This window comes from Aphelocoma coerulescens, chromosome 26 (assembly GCF_041296385.1).
Source record: "Aphelocoma coerulescens isolate FSJ_1873_10779 chromosome 26, UR_Acoe_1.0, whole genome shotgun sequence".
Classification (NCBI taxonomy): Eukaryota; Metazoa; Chordata; class Aves; order Passeriformes; family Corvidae; genus Aphelocoma; species Aphelocoma coerulescens.
Genome location: NC_091039.1, coordinates 5,649,620 through 5,666,500, shown reverse-complemented (window position 1 = coordinate 5,666,500; position 16,881 = coordinate 5,649,620). Strand labels below are relative to the sequence as shown.

At 59.7% G+C, this 16,881-nt stretch overlaps 1 protein-coding gene across 1 annotated transcript; it reads right to left on the bottom strand.

The window, feature by feature from the left end:
- Positions 1-13,264: 13,264 nt before the first annotated feature.
- Positions 13,265-15,487, bottom strand: SNRPE (small nuclear ribonucleoprotein polypeptide E). The gene is made up of 5 exons (XM_068995707.1): positions 15,371-15,487; positions 14,988-15,014; positions 14,463-14,525; positions 14,188-14,266; positions 13,265-13,476 (listed from the first exon to the last, which is right to left on the bottom strand). The coding sequence occupies exons 1-5, from the start codon at positions 15,422-15,424 to the stop codon at positions 13,421-13,423; spliced, it is 279 nt and encodes a 92-aa protein (XP_068851808.1). The 5' UTR covers positions 15,425-15,487; the 3' UTR covers positions 13,265-13,420.
- Positions 15,488-16,881: the final 1,394 nt, after the last annotated feature.

Below are 16,881 nucleotides of genomic sequence, written 5' to 3'. Positions count from 1 at the left end.
CAGCCCAGCCCGCATTACCGGGGAGGGTCCCTAAATCACAACACGCCGGTGACAGACCCCAAAATCCGGCTTCCAACTTCCCACACCCCAAGTTTTGCTCCTTCACCGTGCTGGCTCATCCCCCACCTCCCCTTTCCCTGCTCCACCATCCCAGAAATTCCCGAGGAACCTCGAGCGAAGAGCCCTCGGATGGGGCCGTGCGACCCTCCCTGGTCATACCTGGGAGGGCAAAGGTGGAAACAACCGGAAACCTCACCTGGGCAGGCCAGGTGGGGAACAAAGGGGGATCCATCCTCCCCTAAGCCCTGGCACAGCCTTTCCCTGGATCCCAGCCCGGCTGGAGCGGCCCCATTGTGAATCGCAGCCCGAGTGGAACGGTCCCATTGTGGCCGCACTTCGGGAATTCTTCCCACTCCAGAGGTTGCCAGCTTGGCTTGTGGCCAGCATGGAAACTTCCTGATGCCCCAAATCAATCATCCCTCGGCCCTACAAGCACCTCGAAGGTGGGGCTGTCTGAGCTCACCTGCACCAGCACCTCCCCTGGAGCCTCTGGGAGCTCCCAAACTCTCAGGTTTGGGATTTTCAAAGGACTTTGCTGATTACAACCCCACCCCCCCCCCACACACACACCCCAAAAACATCTCCAGGCTCCTCCAGGTGCAGCCTCTGCCTGTTGGGACTCCCAGAAGGGGTTGGATGTGTTCCATCATTAAATCACCATCACAATTTTAGGGAAACCCACGGAATCGCTTTATAAATGTTAAACCGCTCAAGGATTAGGCGCTGCTGAACCCTTTTTTCTTTGCACCCACATCCTTTGCACCCCCTTTTGTGTCCCATGGCAAGGCTGGCACGGAGCAAGGGGGACAATGGGCAGCCCCCGCAGCTGGACAGATGGACACACGGACACCGTTCCCACTCACGCTTTGTGATGGAAAACCGGGAGCTCAGGTGGACCCACAGGATTTTCCTGCCCTTTGGGGGCCACTCAGGATCTCCCCCGTGCCCCAAATCCAGCGCTCCACATCCTCATCCCTCCAGCAGCTCTCGGGAATTCCATCACCCACCTTCCCGAGGGAATAAAAACACTTCCACGGGAGCCCAGCTGGAGAGGGAGAGGGGGTGGCTTGGGCAGCCCAGTGTTGACAAGGAGCCTTTTTTTTTTCCTGCCTTGAAACCTTTAAAATGTTGTGTCAACATGGACGGGCTGTTTATGTTTCACCGACCGGGAAAGTTCCCATTGACTCCGGGCTCTTTCCTCCCCCACATCGCGATTTTCTTCCCTGGGAATTTCTTTTTTTTTTTTTTCCTCCAAGCGTTGTCTTCACCGGGGAGAGAAGAGATGGAGCAGCCAGGATTTGGGGTTTGCCCATCCCATGCACTGGTCTGGGGCTTCTGGAGGGGTTTGAGCACCCACACCCCACTCCCAGCCCACCACAGCGTCCCCCCTCCCTGAGCCCATCCTGCGGGAAGGAGCAGAGCAGTGATCTGGGATTATTTCCCATCCTCACCCCGAGGATGTAACAGGAAATAGGGTGAAAGGGCAGCGCCCACAGACCCCAGACCCTAAAGGGGCTCAGTGAAACATTCCCATGCCCAGCTGGAGAAACCAAGGCACCGAGAGGACGGGGCAGGACAGGGGGCAGCTCCCCCCTGCCCCTCTGAGCCCCCTCCCCAGTTGGGGGGACAGCTTGTCCCAGTGCCACCCCTTGCACGGGCAGCCCCGAGTGTCCCCAAAGCCGCCAGCCCCGCGTCTCCCCCCTGACCCGTGAGAAGAGGCCGCAGCAGGGACGTGTTCGGGGGGACCGAGCCACCTCCACGTCCCCCCGTGGGGGGCTGTGGCCACCCCCGAGGTGCCCAAAGCCACTCCCGGGGCGGAAGGCGCAGTGCCCAGCCTGGGCAGGGACACAGATCACAAAGGGGCCGGGGACCCGCGCGACGGAGCCCAAAAAAGAGGGAGCGGGAGCTTTGTTGGGGTCGCCATGGCAACAGCCAGGCCGGAGCGGCCGCCGCGGACTTTCACTTTCCTTTCCTTCCTCGCCGTCCCCAGTGGCCCCGGGGCTGGTGGCCGCCCCCGCCGGGTCCCCCCGGTGCCACCCGCATCGTGGCCGCTGTGCCCGGTGGCCCAGCTGTCCCTCCCCAGCTGTCACCAGCCGTGATCCTGCCCCCAACCCGTTGCTGCCCCTCTCCGTGTCCTCCTTTGGGCCGCACCGGCTCCGGCCACGGCTCCTCTTCCTCTCCGGGCGTCCCCGGGACCCCTGGAGCATCCCCAGGGCATCCCCAGGATCTGCTCGGCATCGGTGGGACATCTCCAGGACCTGCTGGATGCTCCCAGGACCTACTGGACCTCTCCAGGACCCACTGGACACCCCAAGGATCTGCTGGACACCCCCAGGACCTCCTGGGCATCCTCAGGACCTGCTGGGCATCCCCAGGATCTGCTGGACACCCCCAGGACCTCCTGGGCATCCTCAGGACCTGCTGGGCATCCCCAGGATCTGCTGGACACCCTCAGGACCTCCTGGGCCTCCCCAGAATCTGCTGGACATCCTCAGGACCCACTGGGCACGTCCAGGACCTCCCGGGCAGCCTCAGGACCTGCTGGACACCCCCAGGATCTGCTGGACACTCCCAGGACCTCCTGGGCATCCCCAGGACCACTGGCACAAGGTGCCAGGATGGTGACAATGGCACAGCCGCCGTCCCTGTCCTTTCAGACGGGGTCACAGGGGACCGGCTCAGCTCCTGCTTCCACCTGGCCGCACCTGGGAGAAGCACCAGGATTTGCTCCCAGCCTCCCATCCCTCATTCCAACTTTCCTTCTTCTTCCCCCGGCAGCAGGAAGCCGGGACAATGGCTGGAGGGGCCGGGAGAGCCGGAGGGGGCAGAGATCCGGGCGCTGCCGGAGCAGGGGGCACGCAGGGGAAAGGCACGGCCGGCGCTCGCCTTCCTTTTCCCAAACCTCCCACCCTGCCCGGAGCCCCCGGAGCCGCTGCCACCGGAGCCGAGCCTCCGGCCTCGAGCTGGCTGGAGTCCCCTGGATCCCAGGGACTGAGTCATGGAACGGTTCAGACAATGGCCTGGCCCCCTTGGAACCGGCCGGAGGGGGCAAAGCCGGGAGGACAAACCCGGCCTTGCTTCCGGCACGGAAGCGGAGTCATTGTTTGGGAATGGGCACGGGCTGAGCTCCTCACCAATTCCCGTGTCCCGCAGCCATTCCCGTGTCCCCGCAGCCATTCCCGTGTCCCTGCAGCCATTCCCGTGTCCCGCAGCCATTCCCGTGTCCCGCAGCCATTCCCGTGTCCCGCAGATATTCCCGTGTCCTTCCAATCATTCCCGTGATCCTGCCTCGTGCCCCACCCTTCAAAATCCAGTGATGATGCAGAGGAAGGCGCTGCCACTGCCCAAGAGGTCGCTGCCACCCACACCCCTAAGCGCCATCAGCTGGCATGGTGGCACTGGCCAGCTGCCAGGACCCCAATTCCAGCTGCCAGGACCCCAATTCCAGCTCCCAGCACCCCAATTCCCTCTGCCAGGACCCCAATTCCAGCTCCCAGCACCCCATTTCCAGCCGGACTCCTGGCTCACCCCACCCCTGCCCACCCTGTGGGGTCCCCACCGCGTGTCCCCCCACCCTCAGCAGCGCGTGGGACACCGCGAGTGCCACCCCTGCCACGGGGACATCCAGCTCCAAGCACGGATCCCAACGGGAGCCGGAGCGAAGCGGCACCTCTGGGACTCAAATCCCGACCTGCTTTGTATCCCGGCGGTTTGGATTGTCCCCCCTGCCCCTGTCCCGAGGGACCAACCCAGCCACACACGCGGCACCGAGGCAAAGCCACCGCGCTGGGGTGGGCAGGGGGGACACAGCCAGCCTGGCACTGTCCCCAGAGCGTCCCAGCCGTCCCCACGCCGCGGGGCTGGGGCGGCAGCCGGGGCAGGGGGTGATGCTGAGCTGGAGAGACGCGTGGGGAGGGACAGAGGGACAGAGGGAGGGACAGAGGGGACGGCCGGACCACACAGCGGGCCCGGGGGGGGCCGCGGCCGGAGGGCAGCGAGGGCCGAGCTGCGCCCCGACCTCCTCCGGGGCCCGAGCCGCTTCAAAGGCGACGCTGCGGCTCTCCCAGGGGCTGTCACCCTCCGCCAGCCCGGCTCCAGCGGGGACCCGGTGCCACCCACGGCCCAGCGGGCCGGGCCCCTGCAGCTCAGCCCCACAGAGGGGCTTTTCTTGTCCCCCCGCCTTTGTTTTCTATTTAGTGCTTTTGTTCCCCCCCTCTTTGGTGCTTTGTTCCAGCTCGTCCTTTGTTCCGACGCCTTTGGTTTCTCTTCCCTTTGATGCTTTGTCACTCCCTTCATCTTGGTGCTTTTCTTTCCCCGGTTTTTTGGGTTTTTTTTGTGGTTTGGGTTTTTTTTTTTTTTAAGCTGGCCCTTGGGGTTTTTTTGGGTTGTTTTTTTTTTTTTTTCCTCCCCGGCCGCTCCGCTCTTGGCATTTTTCTCCTTTCTCCTGCCTCGTCCACTCCTCGGGTCACATGGACGAGGCCCGGATTGTCTCCAAATCCCCATTTGTCTTGTTTTGGTGCCTGCGTTTCCCTGCCTTTATGTCCTTTCTTAAGAGACTCTCAGCGATTTCTTCTCCCGGCTGCTGAGGGAAGCGAGGGGGGGGTGTCGGGGCTTAATTAATTAGCGAGTGTAATCTTTAGCTGCGGGATGCGCGGAGCATCATTACGGCTGTCATTAGGGTGTTAAGGGTTAGCGAGCGTTTAAACACCAGCTAATTGCAGCCGAGAGCTCCCGACTCCGCAAAAATTCCGGCGGCGAGAGCCGGGTTTGGGATTTTGGGGAGAACTGGGAGAAATTCCCGGCAGGGAAGGCAAACAACACGAGCCCGCAAGGGTGGGTGATGGGGGTAAAAGGCTGCTGGGAGCAAGGAGTGGGCTCATTTCTCCCCAAAAAGCCCCAAAATCATCACTTCAGGGGTGCTGAATGTCACTTCGGGGACTCCCCGGCATGGCAGAACCCAGGGTGCGCCAGCTCAAGGGCAGACCCCATGCCAGGGGAGGATGGAAAGGGTTAAAGCCCCCTGGGGGTGGCGATGTTTCCCTGTTCGCATCGCCCAGCAGGGCCACTCTTTGGAGACGGGAATTCGGACGGGCGAGCTCGGGCAGGACACGGAGCCCCACGGGGCCGCTGCTCCGGCGGTGCCACGGAGGGGACGAGGACTTGAATGGGAACAACGGCCCCGGAGGTTCGCATCAGCTCGCAGCACGTGCGGCAGCCCCGCCGCAAGATCAGATACCGGGATTCGGGAGCCGCGCTCCTCAGAACGCCCCCGAACGCGGCCGCTTTGATTTCAGCGCCCCAAATCTCCCCCTCCCGCCGCTCCCGTGCCCAACCTCTGCTCACAGCGGGCAGGCACGGGGAGGGTGCCGCCGCTGAGATGTCACATCACCCCCAAACCGAGCCCAGGATCCTTTTTCGGCGCCCCAAAGCCCCCCCAAAAGCCGGCCCGTCCCACAGGTTCCGAGCAGCTGGCGTTGCTCCCCAGCTGTTGAGGGGAGGAAGCAGCCAAACGTAGCAACAGGATGTGCCCCCAGATAAGGTGATCGATATCAGAGAGCGCCGCAGTTTCGAGGCAGAGCTGAGCCCAGCTGCTCGAACTGGGCGGCTCAGGAGATCGGTCCCGATAGGGGCGGCCCCGGCTCCGGCTTCTCAGCACCCCAATTTCTCCTCTCCCCACTCATTTTCGGTAACTCGGTGACGTGCTCGGGGTTTTGGTGTGGGAGGCGGGGGTGGATTTGCGAGTGGGGAAAAGGGCAGGAGGATTCCGGGAGCTCCAGGAAGGAGCGGCTGATTTGTGGGACATCCCTGGGTGTCCGAAAGGAGAGATCCGCGTGGATCAGGAAGTGCCTGGGCGATGTTAACACACCCCAAAAAGTGCTGGGGGGTAACCCGGGGCTCCCCACGCAGCCACGGCATTCCCGGGATGAGCCAGGCACTGGGAGACAGCTGGGAAGGTTCCAGAGGAGGTTTTTTTGGGAAGCAGCTGGATGACACCTCCACGATGCCACAAATCAGCGCAGGCACAGCCGGAGCTCCCCAGGGAACAGCGGCCTCCTGCTACAGCTCATCCCAAGGGTGAGCGATGCCAGGGAATGGGCACAGGGCAAGGAGGGCACGGAGCAGCCCCAAATAACTCCTGCCGGCCCCAATCCCACAAGGAAACACGGGAGCTGCCCGCCCGCCCTTCCCGCGGCTCCAGCTGTGCCAAAACCTGAGCCCGGCGCTGCCAGGGATCAGCCAAGGACACCCTCAGCGCGGCACCCGCAGATTGACCCCCCCAAACTGTGCCACTGCCGCGTGTCCCCGGGGCCGGGTGGCTTTTCCATGGCCATGGGGTGCCAGGGAGCGGTGCCAGCCGCGCCCGAGGGCTCCAACCCAGGCCAGGACCTTCCGAGGTTAAAAAACCAAACAAAAGGAGCCGGCAAAACCCATCCTGCAGGTCTGCCCGGTGCCGCCCGCCAGGCTCCGAGAGAGCCTGTTCAAATGCAAACTCGGGCCCGATCAACCCTGGATTGTCGATCCTAAAACCCCGGGGGTCCCGCTGCGCCGTGTCCCGGCCTGCTGGCACCGGCTGATGCCACCACCTCCGCTGGCACTGGCACCGAATCACCCTCAGCCCGTTCTGCCCCGTTCTCCGAAGGGCCGAACCTGCTTTTATGGCAGAGCTGGCACCGTGAAGGCTAAAAAAAAAAAAAAAAACAAAAAACCCCCCCCAAAAAAACCCCAAACCCCCCTCATCTCTGTATCTGCAGCCATGCAAGGAATATTGTTCAGCGCAGCACAAAAGCATCCCTGAAAATAGAAGCGCCAGGGCCAGGCCTGCCAGTGGCTGTGTGAGATAACGTCTACTTGCAAACAGAGTGTCTTTGTGCCGCTGTCACTGTCCCCATTGTTCAGGAGCCTATTGCCTCGGGGATATTGTTCCCTCCTTTTGTCTCAGCCCGGCTCCTTTTTGTTTGACTTTACTTTACCATTTCATTCCTCTCCTTTGTGCCGCCGTTCTTGCTTTTGTCTCTCTCTCTCTCTGCCTTTTCTCTCGCTGATTTGTATTTAGCGATTGTTCCCGGCTCGCTGCGGGCACAAAGTGCTCCGGGCTCTTTTCGCGCTCCATTCATTCCCTATTCAGGTGCGTTTGTTTGCCCATAGGTGCCGGCAGGAGAGGGATTTGGGTGGGGGGGTGTGGGGTTGGGGGGTGCTGGAAGCTCGCGCGGGGCGCTGGAGGTTGGTGGTGGTCTTTGGGGACACGCAGCTCCCCGTGTCCCCCATCCCAGCGCTGCGTTCCCCGCTCCCTCCGCGACAAATAAAGCACCGGGAAAAGGACAAATGGGACCCTCAGGTGGCCCCAGAGGAGAGGAGAGGACGAGGATGCTGACAGGGACACGGGGGTGGCTCTGTGGCACCGCAAAGGTGACTGGGCCCGGTGCCACCTGGGCTGAATCCCAGCACCGGGATCCCAGAGCGGATCCAAGTCCGGCCGAGCAATCCCGACCCTGGAATTGGTGGCCCTGCGTTCACACAACCCTGGATCTCCACCATCCCTGGATTTTGGGAGCGGGTGAGGGGACAAGGAGTGCATTCCATGGCCTGTCCCCTGCGGCTGTGCCCTCCTAGAGGGACCCTCGGGGTGGCAGCGTGGGCACCATCCCCCCACTGCCCCCCAGCTGGGAAAGCAGGGTGGGATTCAGCTCCTCCAGCAGCTTGTGGGGACCACCGGGAGAGCGGCTGGATCCTTGGGGGTGGCAGGAGGTGGCCTGGGGACATCTGGGAAACAGCTCAGAAGCTTTTGGGTGCCCCAGGTCCCGCGGGATGGGGGGCACCCCCTGCCCCCCATCCCCCGCAGGGTCCAGGGTGGGCTCGTTCCCAACGCCACGAGGAGGATTCGGATTCCCCAGGAATCCTTCAGGGCGAGCTGACGAGTGGCCACCCCCGGAGACAACAAAGCCCCGCTGTTCTCCGGCCACGGCCCGCGTGACCCGACGGGACTTTTCCATCCCCTCCCCTCCGCCGAAACCCCGAGGATCAAAGGGAAACCTCCTCCTCCTCCTCCTCCTCCTCCTCCTCTTCCTCCTTCTCTCCCGGGCACACCCCACGCGCACGGCGAGGCCGCGGGGACCCCCCCCGAGACTCACCCCGGGCGTGAGGGACGGAGCGGGACGAGGGCACAGCGAGCGGCGGCCGCGGTGGCTCCTCGGGGCCAGCGGGAGCCCCCGGCCCCAGCCGGTCCCGGGGCCGCGGGGGGGGCGTGCCTGGGAATAAAGGGAGCAGCCTGTGGGCCATTGTTCCATTGTTCGGGCTTCAAAGGACAATGGGGCATTGTTGTCCCTGGGGATCCCATTGTTTGCTTTCCCTGCAGATCCCGGCCGCGCACGGAGCTTTCCCGAGGGCCGGCTCCGTGTGTGGGACGCTCGACAACAACGAGGCAGGAATGTTTCCTTCCCCACCCCCCCCTTTTTTTTTTGTTGTTGTTTTTTTTTGTTTGGTTTGGTTTGGGTTGGGTTTTTTTTTTTGTTTTTGCCCGGTTCCCCTCCTGGAAAAGGCTCAGCGTGGCACGGCACAGCCTGGCACAGGGCACGGCACGGCCAGAGGGGCTGCGAGCACCCAGGGAACGGCCCAGATCCCGCAGGGATGGGCTGAGAGCAGCGGGGTTCATCCCTTGATCCCTCCATCCCTGCAGATTCCAGGGTGAGGGCACAAATCCCGTTTCGGTGGGACACCTTCTGCCTCCACCTGGTAAAATCCCGATGTTTTCCCGCCTCCTGCCATCCCTCAGACGCCCCAGCCCCAAATCCCACCCGGCACGGCGGGGTTGGACTCCTCCACGGCCGAGGAGAAGCTCCCTGGCACCCCGAAAAGCGCTCGGGAAGGGACAACACGGAGCGCTCCTGGCGCGGCATCCCGGGATTGATTCCCGTGGCTGCTCCCTCTGGAAATTTAAATTGAGGCGCCGAGTAAAAGCTGGGGGAGGGGAAGGAGCAGGGAAGGCGCAGAATTCCAGCCCCTCTGGAGCCCGAGGTGGGCCGGGGGATGGATGGAGCAGGAAAGGGATCCGCTGTCCCACCCTTCCAGCACCAGGCTGCTCCCACCAGCGGGGGAAGGCAGGAATTCCAGCCGGGAGCCCGGGATGATGAGCGGGGATGGCGCTGGGAAGCTCAGCCCGGGGAAAAGGAGACGCTCCGCCCGCAGAAAATCAGCCGGGCAGCGATTCCTGCCCAGCCCGCGGGCTCAGACCCCTTCCCAGGGGTGCGACCACCGTCGGGATGAATCCTTGGAGAAATCCCAAGAGGGAAGAGCTGGAAAAGTCCCCCCCGAGCTGAGGCTGCCCAAGCTCCGGGCTCAGCTGCTCCAGAGATTTTTCCCCACTCCCCACGTGTCCCTGCGGGGTCCCCGGGTGCCACCCGCCCCCCCAGCTTGTCCCCAGTCGGAGGGGAACAAGCCCAGCCTGGGGGACAAGCCCAGCCTTGGGAGGCCCGGATCAAGCTCAGCTTAAAAGCAAAAAAAGCTGGGTTTAGGTTTTTTCAAACTGCAGCCAATAGAGGTGGTGGGGATGGGATAATCCCGGGAATTCCCACTGCTTCCACCCGGAGACGAGGCCGCGCTCTGCCTCTCCAACGCCTCCGAGATGAATTTGTGGGGAAAAGGACTTTTTTTGGAGGTGGGGATCAATATGAGCTGTTTGGGGTGGGATAAGGGATGGATCTGGGATCTGCTGCCTCTGAGCTGATCCCGCTGTGCTCCCGGGGATCCCACAGGGAGCAGGGGCAGTGTCCCCATTCCCGGAGATCCCACAGGATCAGGGGCAGTGTCCCCATTCCCGGAGATCCCACAAGGAGCAGGGGCAGTGTCCCCATTCCCGGGGATCCCACAAGGAGCAGGGGCAGTGTCCCCATTCCCGGAGATCCCACAGGATCAGGGGCAGTGTCCCCATTCCCAGGGATCCCACAGGATCAGGGGCAGTGTCCCCATTCCCGGAACCCTGCAGGGGACTCAGGTGCCACCCCTGGACACCGCCCTTGGAATTCCAAGAGCTGCGGCTGCTCCTGCCGGGATTCCGGGGGGATTCCGAGGGGATCCCGGTGGATTCCTGGGTCTCCATCTCCTCCAGCTGCCAGCCCGGGGAGGTGGCAGTGGCCGGGCACAAGGGGAGGTGACACAAACCTGTCTGGGGGTTCTTTAACGCCCCCAAAATGTGACTGACACACCTGTGGGGTCACACACTCACTCTCACACCACTCCCCCCGAACAATTTCCTCTCCCACAGAGCTCCCACCTCTTTCCCCCTGCCCCCCTCGGCCTCCGATCTTTATCTCACTTCCTCCTTATCAGAACCGGCTCTGCAGATAACAGCTCCCGGCTGATAAAGGCTCTGCCGGGCCCCCAAACTGAACTTTGGGGTGAGCAGCGGCTCTGCCGGGCCCCAGCTGCCCCCAAACCCCTCTGGAGGCGGATATGGGGCCGTGCTGCCTTCACTCCCCCCCAAAACGGGGCTCCCCCTCCTTCCCGGCTCCCCAACACCTGCAGGGCCCCCCAGAGCGGCTTTGGGGTCTCTGTGGGGTCACAAGGACACGGAGAGGCTCTGAAGGTGCCACCAGCCACGCCCGGGAGAGCTGGGTGTCCCCTCCTGGCTGAATTCCCGAATTCCCCCCTGTTTTGTAGCATCCCGGTGTGTAAAATCCCATAAGATTCCTTTCTGATCCTATAAGGGCCACCCTGCAAGATCCCTCAGCCCCCTAAAACCCCTCAGGGCACTGAGATCCCTCATCCCATCCAACTCCTCACCCCATCCAATTCCTCACAAGAGCCCAGGAACCACCGGGAAGGAAAACCGGGAAGTGGAGCAATCCCAGTAAAACCAGTCCCGTTCGGAACGGGCAGCGGGAGGAGCATCCCGGCGAATTCCAGAGGATCCATCCCGCTGGATCGGGCGGGGCCGCGGCTGCCGGGCCAGGGCGGGTGGGTTTTTCCAAGATTTCCCAAACAATGGGAACGGTGCCTCTGGAGGGTCCGGCTGGGAGGAGCTGCCAAGCCCCGACCCTGCGGCGGCCGCTGTCGGGACAGCGCAGAGCGGGATTTTTGGGAATTCCGCAAGGATTTTAGGGGAAAAAAAGGACAAATTCCCTGCGGCGGCCGCTGCCGGGACAGCGCAGAGCGGGATTTTTGGGAATTCCGCAAGGATTTTAGGGAAAAAAAACCCGACAAATTCCCTGCGGCGGCTCGCGGCGGGCCCCGACCCCAAAGAGAGGAGCGGCTTTGTTGACCACGGAGGAGAAAAAAACCCCAAACAAACGGGAAAAACAATCCCAAAGAATTGCCGGGAATGGGAGCAGCAGGGAATTCGGGAAGGGATCCCGAGCTCTCTCCCCCCTCTCCAGCCGCGTTTTCCAAGCCCGGCCGGTGCCCTCGGGGCGCGTTCGGAGCTCCCGACCTTCTCCTGGCCGCCTTTATTTTTAGGATCGCGATCCCTAAAACATCCCAGCGCTGGGAATGCCGCTCCCGGCTAGAGCGCGGTGCGGGGAGAAAGGGAATTCTGTGGGATTGCAGCGGAATTTTCCCTCCTTTACCCCACACAGCCTCAGCTCCCCCCTCCCCGAGCGCTCGTTGAAGTTCCAGGCCTGGAAAATGGGAATTCCCGAGGGCAGTTCCTGGGATTTGGAAGGTGTTTGACCACAGATCCATGTCCTGCCCCGGGATGGATCCTGAATCCCACACAACCGGAGCGGGAATGGGATGACACCACTGAGAGGTGCAGGAATTCTGGGATTTGGGTTCCAAGATATAAAATCATCCCATAAATCATCGAATCTCATAAAATATTCCTGGCCTGGAAAAGCAGGACCTCTCTGCCTCCTCTTCCTCCTTCCACCAGCTCAGAGATTCCCACCTCCCAAAAGGACCGGGATGGGCAATTCCCAAGTGCCAGAGGGAGGGAAAAAGCGGCGTTTTCCCGGAATTCCAACGCCAGAAGCGGAGAAAAAGGGACAAATATTTATCCAAAGGGAAAAAAAAGGGGAAAAAAAATCGAACCCTGAGAGTCCCAGCGGGGCCTGGGGGGGTTCTCCCTGCCTGACATTCCAGGATGGAATTCCAGGAGCTTGGATTTATCCCCTTGGGCAGGAATGGGGCTGAAACACTCAGTTTTTAGGGAAAAGGAGCTCTTTTCCCATAAATCTGACACTGGGAAAACCTAAAAGCAGCCCCGACTGGATTTGGGGTTTGGGAGAGCTGCGAAAGGGGGCAGGAAATGGGAATTCCCATTCCTGGAGATGCGGGATCGCCCCGAGGTGGGATTTGTGCCAGGACCCCACATCCCAGCAAGCTGATCCCGCATTTTGGGGTGTTCCAGGAATTTCCTCCAGGAATTTCCTCCAGGAATTCCTTCCAAAGGTGGCTCTACCCCCACCCAGCCCCACTCCCCTCCCCCCAGCCCTGCCCTGGAGGGAATTCCCACCCTCTGGAAAAGTGGAATTGGGAAAAGGCCAGAGAGCACGGGAGGCTCCGAGGAGGCAGAAAATCCAAGGAAAGGGGATTGGGAAAAGCGGAGCTCCCCTGGAATCTCTGCCCTCCTCCTCCTCCTCTTCCTCCTCCTCCTCCTCCTCATCCCGGGAAGCCGCTGGAGCCCGGGAATTTCACAGCCCCGTTCGGGAGCCGCGAATTCCTGCTGGGATTGGGAATGGGATCGGGGAGAGCCGAGCCCGCAGCTCCCCCTTCTGTCGGCGCCCTCTGGAAGCTTCTTCCCGTTCCGGCAGGAATTTGGGATGCTCCGGGCAGAATTCCCACAGAATTGCGGCAGAATTCCCTGCTCCTGGCCCGTGGCTCGGGAAAGGAGTCCCAGCTGGGAAGGATGGAGAGGGGAAAATCCCGGGAGCCGCCTCCGGGTGAGGCAGAGCCGCGGTTTGGGGGAGGAATGGGAAGTGTTTCCTTGGGAAAAAGGGATTGGTTTAGGGAAAAAATGGATTATTTTTGGGAAAAAGGGATTGGTTTGGGGAAAAAATGAATTATTTTTGGGAAAAAGGGATTGGTTTGGGGAAAAAAGGATTCTTTTTGGGAAGAAAGGACTGGTTTGGGGATAAAGGGGTTGGTTTGGGAAAACTTGAAACTCCAGGATCCCGGATTTCCAGGATTATCCAATCCCACAGGGAAAACCCCCTGGAAAATGTTTTTCCCCCCCATTTTCCCCCAACCCTGAGACTGAAATCCCATTCCCAGATTTTGTGAAAAACGTTTTATTTCCCAAAGAAAGCCTCGAACTACAAAAAACAATTCCCAAGGGAAGGCAGGAATTTGCACCTGTGGCACAATCCCACTTTCCCAGAGCTCCCAGCCCATCCCAATCCCGCTTTTCCAAGCTGGCAACAGCCAAATCCTAACTGGAGACGCTCTGCAGGAGGGTGATGTTGTCCCCCTTCAGCATGATCCGACCTGGAATCCAATGGGAACAGGGAATGTGGGAATGCTTTGGGATGGAAGGGCCCCAAAGCGCAGCCCAGCCCACCCTGGGATTGGGAATTGGGGCTCCCACAGCTGGATGGAGGTGCCACAGCTGGATTGAGGTGCCACAGCCAGGTTTCAGGTCCTAAACCTGGATTTCAGCTTCCACAGCTGGATTCCAGGATCCCACAGCTGGATTCCAGCTCCCAACACCTGGATTTGAGGTCCCACACCTGGATTTGAGGTCCCACACCTGGATTTGAGGTCCCACATCCGGGTTCCAGGCTCCCACACCTGGATTTGAGGTCCCACCCCTGGATTTGAGGTTCCACCCCCGGGTTCCAGGCTCCCACCACCCAGATTTCACGTTCCAAACCATGATCCCAGGTCCCACATCTGGATTTCACATCCCACACCCGGATCTGAGGTCCCACGTGCGGGTTCCAGGCTCCCACACCTCCCTTTCAGATCCCACAGCTGGATCCTTAGGCTCCAACACCTGGATTTCGGCTCCCAAACCTGCACTTCGCCCCCCACATCCACACCCCAGGCTCCCACAGCTGCATTCCAGGTTCCACACCCGAATTTTTAGGCTCCCAACACCTGCAATTCCAGGCCCCACCCCCAGCTCCCGAGGTCCCACAGCCACATTCCCGGCCCCACACCCGAATTCCAGGCTCCCCCCACCCCCCCCTGACCTACCCAGCTGCTTCCTGGATTTGGTTTTGGAGTGAATCTCCTCGGCATCATCCAGCACCAGGTTCATGTACTCATCAAAGCCCTGGAAAAGCAGCACCGAGCTCAGTCAGGGGCCTCAAACCCAACAACAACCCCCAAACCCTGCAATTCCTGGGAGAAACAGGACCATTCCCAGCCCCGGGGTGGATTTTCCATGGAAAACAAGGAAGGAATGGGTTCGTGAGGGGGGGGAAAAGCCCCTCAGAAGACAGGGGGGACAAGGGGGTGGTGGCACTCACAATGATGCAGCCTTCTATCCTCATGTTCACCTGCTCGTAGAGCCACACCTGGATCCTGGATCTCTGCAGGTCACGGAGAGGGAGAGAAAATCAGGGATGGGAACCCCCCCAAGGGGTTTGGTCGCTCGCTGCCAACAGCTCTGAGGGGGTCTCTGCTCTGTTCTCGGCTTTTGGGGGGTTTGAGGGTCCCTCCCCACCCCAAGTCGTTGTGGGGTTCCATGGGATTATCCCACTGGATTGTAGGATCAAGGAGCAGCAGGCACGGCCCCTCACAGTTTAAATGGTTTGGAAGGCAAAGAAAGGGGATTTGAAGTGGAGATTGGGAAGGAATTCCTCCCTGGGAGGGGCTGCGATGGAATTCCCAGAGAATCCGGGGCTGTCCCATCCCTGGAAGTGCCCGTGGCCGGCTTGGAGCAGCCTGGGATGGTGGGAGGTGTCCCTGGGTGGGATTTCAGGTCCTTTCCAACCCAAACCATCCCGTGAGGCGGCGGCGAAGCCCCCGGGCCGCCCATGGCCGGTACTCACGTTCTGCAGGTAGCGGAAGATCAGGTTCTGGAGCCGAGCGTTAAGGGCACAGCACAGCCAGGAGCCCTCGGGCACAGCCCGGGCAGGGAACCCGCGACCCCCGCGGGGTGAAACCGGCGACCCTCAGGAGCTGAAACCCCCATCCCTGAGGGGTGAAACCCGCGATCCCCGGCGAGTGAAACCCGCGATCCCCAGGGGTGAAGACCGCGGCTCCTGAGAGCTGAAACGCGAACTGCCCGCGGGGTGGAACCCTCAGGAGCGAAGGCCGCGGGCGGAGCCGCTACCCGGGTGATGAAACCCGCCCGCTTCCCGCCCGCCAACCCCGCGCTCCCCGCGGCCTCCCCGCGCTCCTCCGGCGCCCTGAGGGACTCGAGGCAGGATACGATGGGCTGCACCATCACCTTCTGCACCTTCTGGCCCTGCCCGCGGTACGCCATGGCTGCTGGGGGCCCGCCGGGAGCGCGGCACCGCGGGGCACTGTGGGATAGCGGCGGTGTGAGGGGACGGCGGCGCGCGGGGCACTGTGGGATAGCGGCGGTGTGTGTGAGGGCGGCGGGAGCGCGCGGGGCATTGTGGGATAGTGGCGGTGTGTGTGAGGGCGGCGGGAGGATTTTTTTTTAATAAGGATTTTTATTGTTATTTTTAGGAGGTTTTTTGGTTGTTAGTACGGGTTTTTTTCTTGCTATTATTAGGAGGTTTTTGTTATTATTTTAGGTTTAGTACTTTTTTTTTCTTGCCCTTTTTGTTATTATTTTAGGTTGTTAGTACTTTTTTTTTCTTGCTATTATTAGGGGTTTTTTGTTATTATTTTAAGTTGTTACTACATTTTTTTTCTTGCTATTATTGGGGGGGTTTTTGTTGTTATTTTAGGTTGTTAGTACATTTTTTTCTTGCTATTATTGGGGTTTTTTTTGTTATTATTTTAGGTTGTTAGTACTTTTTTTTCCTTGCCATTTTTGTTATTAATTTAGGCTGTTAGTACTTTTTTTTCTTGCTATTATTGGGGGGGTTTTTGTTATTATTTTAGGTTGTTAGTACGGTTTTTTTCTTGCTATTATTAGGAGGTTTTTGTTATTATTTTAAGTTGTTAGTACGTTTTATTTCTTGCTATTACTAGGGGGTTTTTGTTATTATTTTAAGTTGTTACTACATTTTTTTTTCTTGCTATTATTAGGGGTTTTTTGTTATTATTTTAGGTTGTTAGTACGTTTTATTTCTTGCTATTATTAGGGGGTTTTTGTTATTATTTTAAGTTGTTACTACATTTTTTTTCCTTGCTATTATTAGGGGGGTTTTGTTATTATTTTAGGTTGTTAGTACATTTTTTCTTGCCATTTTTGTCATTATTTTAGGTTGTTAATACATTTTTTTTTCTTGCTATTATTAAGGGGGTTTTGTTATTATTTTAGGTTGTTAGTGCATTTTTTTTCTTGCTATTCTTAGGGCTTTTTTGTTATTATTTGGTTTTAAAAGCCACAATTCCTAGGGAAAAAACCCAAGGAAACGTTCCCCTGGCTCGGAGCCGTGGCTGAAAGGAGCTGCCTTCATTTGACAAAGGGGCTTTTTGTGCTCTCACAGACACCCGAGTTCTCCTCTTCATTTGCCCCACAAGGTCACACAAGCCCTGAGAAGCCACCAATGATTGCAGCACTGCCCAGCCCTCGGTGTCCTCCTGCTGTTCCCTGGGATAAAATCCCAAATTCCCCCCCGCCTGTCCCGTCCTGCAGCTCCAGGAATTGCCCTGATCCCCCTTTTCTCCAGGCTGAGCCCCCCCTCAGGATTCTCCAAAGCCTTTCCCACCTCCCTCTCCTTCCCTGGATATTCTCCAAGCCCCTCTGGATGGTCCCAAAGTGGACATTGCAGTGTCCAGCACAGAGGGACAACTGCACCCCCC

Excerpts from the sequence above, each read along its gene's own strand:
- SNRPE (XM_068995707.1), bottom strand. The coding sequence starts at position 15,424 with ATGGCGTACCGCGGGCAGGGCCAGAAGGTGCAGAAGGTGATGGTGCAG. Across the intron at positions 15,015-15,370 it reads AGGTGATGGTGCAGCCCATC|AACCTGATCTTCCGCTACCT; the intron begins GTATCCTGCCTC and ends GCTCGGCTCCAG. Across the intron at positions 14,526-14,987 it reads TCTTCCGCTACCTGCAGAAC|AGATCCAGGATCCAGGTGTG; the intron begins GTGAGTACCGGC and ends CGTGACCTGCAG.